This window comes from Trachymyrmex septentrionalis, unplaced genomic scaffold, assembly GCF_001594115.1.
Source record: "Trachymyrmex septentrionalis isolate Tsep2-gDNA-1 unplaced genomic scaffold, Tsep1.0 scaffold1, whole genome shotgun sequence".
Taxonomy (NCBI): Eukaryota; Metazoa; Arthropoda; class Insecta; order Hymenoptera; family Formicidae; genus Trachymyrmex; species Trachymyrmex septentrionalis.
The window spans coordinates 726,954-735,872 of record NW_017304123.1 but is presented as its reverse complement, the minus strand read 5'-3'; the positions used below and the strand labels follow the sequence as shown (position 1 = coordinate 735,872).

The window sequence follows — 8,919 nt, the reverse complement described above, 5'->3', positions numbered from 1 at the left end:
CTTATATCTTGTAATTATGTCATTGTATACATAGATAGATATATGTATATTCGAGCGTATGTTGCCATGTATTTTAATGCGTACAATCTCTGATAGTTGTGTAAAAAATATTTGCACACAAAGTATCACTTAACATAAAACTGATTAACTAAATAATTGTAACTAATTTAATATTAACTATTTTGATAATATCTCTAAAATACAAAAACGATCAATTTATTTGTAATAAAATGTATTAGTATTTGAGTGAGCAATTTGTTTAATTACCTTCTCCATGTTCAATTATCTGGAGATCAAAATGCTGTCGGTCTTATTTCCTTATAATAATTTGATAATAGGCGCATTGACGATTCATGCGTGACAAATGATTGACTATAAATGGATTAAAAAGATTAATTTTAAGAGTAAGATTTAGAAAAGAACGTTTTTAATTAAGATTAAGAACGCGAATGCGAGAACACTCTGCACATAGCCAGAACCCTTTACATAGAAGCGCGAGTAATCCGAAACTCTTTTGTGCGAGGTAACCGTTTAAACCACTGACCGTAAACAGAGAAGCTCGGGGAGAAAGGCTTAGAAGGTACCCCCCAGGTTCTTGTAAGGGTGTTAATTACAGGGCTGCTTTCTTCTCCCTCAACCGATTTCTGTTATCCGAGAGTAACCCCTCTCCGAAGTAAAAGACTAAACGCGAACAACGTGAACGTCAAGACTCAAGTACGCGACCATTTATTTCTAGTACACTTATTTAAAGTGGTTGATACAAGCAAAATACCAGATTTTTAATAACTAACATTTTTCTTCTTAGAAGAACTCTGCTGTTATTTAATCTATTAAGAATGAATATTTTTAGGTAAGTCCAGGCAAGCTGAGCTCTAACCTAGCACATTTCTCCTAATTTACAATGATATAGTAATGCGATTTTAAGTATAATTGAAGGATTCTATTTAATAGCGATTTAAATCATTTTTTAAAGAATTTCAGAATGTTCACTTCGTGTCTAACAAAAATTAATCTAAATTTGATTTCGTAATTTCTGAAATAGTAAATCAAATTATTTTTACGTCCTTCCACGATATAAAATATATCAGATACAGATCAGAGGTAGAGGATTAAACTGCAAAGAGTTAATTTTGTAGAAATAGTAAATAAAGGAAAGAAAGGACTAACTATATCAAATCAATGGCTCAGTGAAGCGGAAATGAAAATATGTAATAAATGGAAGTCTAAAGATAAGTGAATGATAAAATATTTTGTCGACGATACCGATAGACTATCTTCCGTTACTCTAGATTTATCTAAGTGACTTCGAGGTTGATTTCTGATTTCGATCATTCGAAATTTTACGTTCATCCAAAATTAACTGTAGCTTCTTGCAGTAAAGCGCTTCTTGAGTCGGTTGAACGAATATATCGCGTTACTAGCTCAAGATAGAGCCAGTGAGACTAATTATTGGCGCAGACCATGTAATCATCGCCGCAACGTGGTTTCAGCTTACTTCGGTTGTGCGCAGCCGAATTACCACCGCGGGCGTATACGAAACATGACACGCCAATTACTATTATTGAATTTAAGCGTCTAAGCTCACGCGAGTTGTTCGATTCTGTTTCAGACACATCGTACGAGAAGGCTTGTCGAAGGGGTAGCGCGCCCGCCACTCCCGTGCTCGGCGCACGACCCCTGGATGTCACCCCAAACAGGATTGTTGTAAGTAAATTTCATTGCTCGCGCATAATTAGTTCAAAGCGAATGCTTCACCATCATGATGTCGTAATCTATGATTCTATTTTTCCTAACACATGGCACTCCACGTCGATTCAAATTATCGTTCTTGTATGCCTTATTTATAAAATTGAAATGTAGATAACAATTATACGGATTTCCCTGATTTTTATTAAATATAACAAATAAAGACATTCAAGGTTAATGAGGGTAAAGCGAGATAGAGAGAGCAAGTTGTGATGTCAAAACTTACGAGATTACTTTACGAGAAGGGTGATATCATTGTTATTTCAAATTTCATTGTGCGTTTCGTTCTCTTCAGCATTGCGGCTACATATAACATATTTGAAAGATTATGTTTATTTCTAAATATTTATTAATATTTATAAATACTCAGAAGAGTAATAAATATATTACTATCGGAAAATGTTAATTTTCATTTCATCTTTCGATTCTTCTTTTTTTCATTGACACATGTTTTGCGATACTTTACGGCTAACAGATATGAATTTGTATCAGGCAACTTTTTGGCGGTTCGCAACTCCGCTTACAATAAAGGTAATCTGATGCATTTTTTCAGTTTGAAAGAAAAAAGATTAGAAATAACTTCGTCTCAATTACATAACTGTCGAAAATTATTATAGTAATCAAAAATTTGTTAAATTGAAATTCTGAAAAAAGTATGTCGACAAAATTACATTTCTTTTAAGTGGTTCTTTAGTAAAGTGCCGACAATTTGGGGCTTACATAAAATTACAAATATCTGCATAAAATATTAAAACTATATGTATATCTTAATGTAATAGTATAACACACGATATTGGATAAAAATAATATGCAAAAATGATGTAATAAAAAAAAATTTATTTCTTGTACAATTTGTGACGATTTGGCAACGTTGCATCGTCTTTCTTTTTCTACTTCATCCCTCGTCCGCTTTTTTTGAACTCACAGTTCACGCCATTCACGGTTTTCCGCTATTCCATGTGACAATGAACGAAAACGAGAATAAGAACGTGAATTATAATGTTGCAAGCGAGGTTTTTATAAAGGAAAATTTATAAAAAAAGAGAAAGCCGAGAAGATATTATTCAAGTTGGCAATGAAATCTCTCTCTCTCTCTCTCTCTCTCTCTCTCTCAAGAACTGCATCTGCACCAAATGAAAATGAGGTGAAGTTATATTTACTTTTTGAGATTAAATTTGTATGCAAGTTTATACATGTAAATATAACAATAAGTTAATTATGAATATAAATTCTTTTTTTACAATATCAAGTATTTTTTAGCGATGTTGTCAGATTTATCTGTCTGTTGCTATTGTATTACATTTCACTCGATTTGCCGTTTCAATATTAAATATCTTTTCAGAATGGTCGATAAACCTATTACTTTTTTGTACAATAAAATAATTTTTTAACTGTTATAATCTCATTTTTGAGAAACGTCTGGTAAGATTTATGTGCAATTAATCAAAGAAGCGTCTGCCAACCTTATCTGTCACTAAGTTACACGTGAAAAGTTTCATTTTCAATATTTTTTTCTCTCTTATTTCATCGATAATCTATCGTAGAATTTTGCACACATCAATTTCGGTACCTCAACTTCATTATATAAAAAGATTAGACATTTCTATGATAATTCGATTTATTAAAGAACCATGATCTTAAATGATCGTCATTTTTTTAATTATCAGAATTTAAAACTTTAAGATGCATTTCGAAAAAGGAAGATAGTACTTTAAAATGTATGAAGAATATTAAAGATTTTTATGCATGGGAAGTACAGTAGTGAGCCTTAACTTTTTTTTTACGGATAAATGACAACCTAACTGTAAATATAGAATTTGTTGTAGAATTAATTCTACATAATTTATATGTAGAATTTATATATATATAAATGCTGATGCGAATTCGCCTGAGTGCCAACAAGTATTATATCAACCAGATTATGAATTGAAGAAATTCTGTGTAATCGAAACATATTATACATGTTTCGAATATCATTAGACATTAAATATCTTCTCAAAGATATGAGTTTCGCTGCCAAAATCAGATATCTTTAAAGGATCTGTCATATTTGTTCAGAATCCATCCAATGTTGTAAACATAAAAATCTAAGAGACACGTATTTTTTTATACTTAATTTGAGATTTAAGAGGTATGAAATAATTCCTCAAAATTTAATGATGATAGATATTTTCAAAATATTAAATTGTAAAAAATTACATATACAATCATAAAGTATATAAAAATTATAAAAGCTTTGTCTGAAACATGGAATAAATGGCTGCAATCGCCAAATGTTCGACCAAAAGTCATTCATTAAAACATTTTTTTATTATAAGAATTATAATACAATTGTGATAATCGTACGATATCTTAATAGCTATGTGGTTTTTATATTTATATGGACAATTGGTTTTTATATTTATATACACATAACTTATTTGAATAATTTACACATTTTTGGTGAGTTTTAATTATCTGTTAGAATTCCGGTATGTTAATTTGATTGTGTTTATTATTTCATAAGAAGAGTTCTTTATCTTTTTTATCAACTAGAACTTTTTCCAAGAGATATGAAACATTATTTTGACTGTTCAATCGTATAATTAAATCGTGAATAATGCCGAGTTCTACATCAAGACTTACTCGAGCTGTTATTAAGGAATATGCGGGCATATTTTTATTAGATATATAGATAATTAATTTTGTACAGCGATTTTTGTGATAAGTTAATGTCTGAAGAGGGCTCAATACGGTAGCCGAAACTTGTAAAGTTTCATATTTAAATTTAAACTGTTTTTTTTTTTAATTATTTTTTTCCATTTTTACTTTTCTTTATTTGTAATTTATTCTTTTCAATTGTGTGTTTACAATTTAAAATGTGTTTAACTCTTATCTTGTCCTTTATTTATTGTCATTTATTTAATAGTTATGGCTGTTAATATCCATCTTACGGTTATCATAACCAAATGTATCGATGGGCGAAAATTATCATTATTTTTCTGGTTATGGCAATCGTAGCATATTTTTCCACGTACACATCTCACTGTTTTGTTTGTAATTAATTAGAATTAAATATAAATATTAATTTTGAAGAGTTATTTTTTTATATCTCCAAAAGGGTGGATATAAAAAAATACGGGCCTCTACATTTTTGTGTTTAACATATTTCGGAAAAATCGAATTAGTTTTGGACAGCCCTAACAGATCCTTTATAAATGTTTAAAAAAAAAAGTGACGTGAGTTATATCGAAAAAAGGTGTTTACTTATGAAATCGGATTTAATTACGTAACTTTTATCTCTGTTTCATTTGTTACACAGTTTAACATGCGATATTCTCTTGTAAATTAAGATGGACCATTTTGTATCGTGGATTGGCTGCTCATGAATGAGAATTGATTCTCCAGGATAAAAGAGCCGGGATGAAGAGCTTTCCTCGGATAGCCGAGGACGTATATAGTTTACGTCGGATCGTCGGCTAACTTAATGCCCTGCGCGTTGAATATTCACGAGATCCCGCCGAAATGCCCGTGTCTCTGGATTCGCACACACGATACGTTGTAATTAGTTCGTTATACCGTCCCGGTACTCCATATATAGACTGCTTCGCCGCGACGGCGACGACATGGTGTTGGGTTCAGCGATCTCATTTTCCATAAGCGCCTGACGTTAACCGATTCACGGCTATATTTAACATCGCCCTCACCGCGCGAGAGGGAGTCGCTTTCGTCTGACAATTTCACGTTAATTTAATTTAATCGAACGGGGGGACGGGGCCATATTCGCCGTCACAGTGATTATCTATCTGCCTCTCACTGTCGATATTATCGAGCTAACAATCGATATAATGATAAAGTGGTTCGCGCCTGGTGCGACGAATAGGATTTTCTCCTCAGAGAAAAGGTTGCTTCGATTTAAAGAAATGTTTCTTTGCTATATGGTTAAAAAAAAATTTCTTTGATATAAACGTGATTTTTTTAAATCAAATAAATTTTTTTGTTTCTTCAAAGAGAAAAGGTAGCTTTGATTTAAAGAAATGTTTCTTTGCTATATGGTTAAAAAAAAATTTCTTTGATATAAACGTGATTTTTTTTAATCAAATAAATTTTGTTTTTTTAATTGTATAGAAACATTTCTTTAAATCAAAGCTACCTTTTCTCTTCGAAGAAACAAAATTTATTTGATTTAAAAAAATAACGTTTATATCAAAGAAATTTTTTGTTAACCGTATAGCAAAGAAACATTTCTTAAAGAGAAAAGGTTGCTTCGATTTAAAGAAATGTTTTTTCGCTATACGGTTAAAGAAAAAATTTCTTTGATTTGTGAACAAATTTCTTTGATTTAAACATTATGTTTTAAATCAAATAAATTTTGTTTCTTTAAAGAGAAAAGTTTGCTTCGATTTAAAGAAATGTTTCTTTGCTATACGGTTAACAAAAAATTTCTTTGATATAAACGTTATTTTTTTACATCAAATAAATTTTGTTTCTTTAAAGAGAAAAGTTTGCTTCGATTTAAAGAAATGTTTCTTTGCTATACGGTTAAAAAAAAATTTCTTTGATATAAACGTTATTTTTTTACATCAAATAAATTTTGTTTCTTTAAAGAGAAAAGGTTGCTTCGATTTAAAGAAATGTTTTTTCGCTATACGGTTAAAGAAAAAATTTCTTTGATTTGTGAACAAATTTCTTTGATTTAAACGTTATTTTTGTAAATCAAATAAATTTTGTTTTTTTTTTTAAAGAAAAGGTAGCTTCGATTTAAAGAAATGTTTTTTTCGCTATACGATTAAAACAAATTTCTTTGATTTAAACATTATTTTTCCATCATATAGCTTATTAAAAAAACATTTCTTTAAATCGTAGAAACCTTTCTCTGGATTTTGCAAATTGCTAAAACGCGTAGTTCGCAAACGCAGATGCAGAATGAAGATTTGCGTTTGTTTTTTCATTACGTGCAGTTGGTTTTCATCTGTGTATCTTGCGTGCGATAATCGTCATTCTACGATTAACATTTGCAAACTACGTTTTGTCAATCATGTAGGCATCAATGATGAAACGAGTGCATTTTAGAAACGTTATGAAAATATCTATCAGAGCGCAATGGTTTCAACTCAAGTGTTACATCGTAAATCGCTTAATAGGATAATAATCGATCACCTTACAAATTTTTATTGCGTCAAATTTACATTGAATCGAGTGAATGTCGTGATCGTCCGATTTTACAGTTACAAGATATTGAACTTTTGATCTCTCCAGCGAATGTCGCACTACCGAATTTCTTTTTAATCCCTGAAGGTCGCAGATTGCCATCGCGCGAGAATACTTTTCCGTCAGCTGCGTTTTAGCGAGTGCAGTAACTTCGCGGATTAGATCTCCGCTAATCACGCGCGGATTCTCTCGGACAGATTTATCGGCACTTCGGTGTTTCTTGCGGCGACCAATCGAACGGACGAGGGTTTACTCTGCAAGCCACACTTCGAGATATGTTATCAGATCAACATCCTTCTGTGGGAAAATGTTCCCATGCCGATCGTCGAATCCTCGATAAGCGAGGACGTATTGTCGTACCATTTTACATCGTATACGTATACATATAACTCACATCCAAACTTTTGCTACTTCTGTTTTCAGCCCAGGAATCTCTATCTTGCTCTTCCTTTCACGTATGTTCTGTTCGCCGATCACGAAAACAGGATTTTACAAATTCCAAATCGCCAACTGATTAATGTGTCCTTTTTCGAAAGCGAAATAACACGTTTTCGTATTTTAAAAGCATCCTATTTATTTCTTCAATCACGATTCAATAAGATTCCTCGAATTTTTCTTTCGAATGTAAGATTCTTTATATATAGGGAAAGTCGCTTATATCGAATAGATCAGAATATTTCTGTACTTACATCAAACTTTGATCCATTAAGGCAATAAAACATAACATTTTTACGGAAATAAACGTTGAATTATTGTTTAAATTTAGATTGAAATTAAACTACCATTGGGGTTCCTAAATCGTACTTAACAATCATGAATTTTTACAGAGGAAGATCTAAATTTTCTTAAAATATAACAAATAATATTTATGAATAATTTTCAGTAAGTTATCTTAAAAAGACTCAATATAAATATACTTTTTCTTAAGGTGCTTCTGCATAATTCGCAAATTGGATAAATCATTGCTGATTTTTATATTATTATCTACATTTATGATAAAATAACATGTTAAGATTGAGTAATTGAATAATACTTTTCTAATTATTATATTTTAATATTTATATAGAGAGTGCCTCTACATAATTCGCAAATCGCAAAACGTAGTTTGCAAACGCAGACGCAGAATGAAGATTTGCGTTTGTTTTTTCATTGCACGCAGTTGGTTTTCATCTGTGTGTGTCTTGCTTGCGTCACTTTGCTTGAGCATTCGCGAACTACACTCTCTATATAAATATTAAAATATAATAATTAGAAAAGTATTATTCAATTACTCAATACTCTTAACACGTTATTTTATCTTAAATGTAGATAATAATATAAAAATCAGCAATGATTTATCCAATTTTCTTCATTTTGACAAATTTGCTAACAACATAACTTACACATATTTTATTAATTTAATACTTGAAAAGAGTTTAAATATCAAGTACCTTGTAGTACACTATAATTTAATTATTCATCTTGTACTGATAGCATCTTAGATAAATTGTACAAAAACTTAGATCAGACACTGAACAAAAGCAATTTTGAATGTCATTCGGAAACGGACGGCTCGAAGACGAAATAAAAATAACGATACTTAAATTATGTTACTAGCGTGACATTTGTGTCGTCGCCTTTAAGAAAAAAATGTTTCGTTTAGAAAATACAATGAAGGTACGTTTTATCCATCCTATATTTTGAAAGTATGCATGAATTATACGCGAATGTAAAAATTATTTACTTTCTAACCAAATATTTTCGAGAATTATTCCATAAAATTTTCTTTATAGCCATTCGAATTATTATTCATTCGTGTTATTACAATAATACTTTGTACTCAAATCGAATGTAAAAGCATGCAATGTAATATATCGATCCAGACTTTGCAGGTGTTCTCAATTCTCACGTGATGGATTAGGTCGCAGCTATCGTCGTTTTCCCGCCAAATCTTTTTACGATGAAAATGTACAAGCAAACACAAGTTATAATAAATATACCGTG

At 30.8% G+C, this 8,919-nt stretch overlaps 1 protein-coding gene across 4 annotated transcripts in view; it reads left to right on the top strand.

The window, feature by feature from the left end:
- LOC108752628 (probable Ras GTPase-activating protein) overlaps positions 1-8,919 on the top strand; it is a 164,583-nt gene that overhangs the window by 139,697 nt on the left and 15,967 nt on the right. For all 4 annotated transcript variants that reach the window (XM_018493799.1, XM_018493885.1, XM_018493726.1 and 1 more), the window contains one exon: positions 1,610-1,704. In XM_018493799.1, the coding sequence (XP_018349301.1) occupies positions 1,610-1,704 (95 nt within the window). The remainder of the gene's footprint in view (positions 1-1,609; positions 1,705-8,919) is intronic.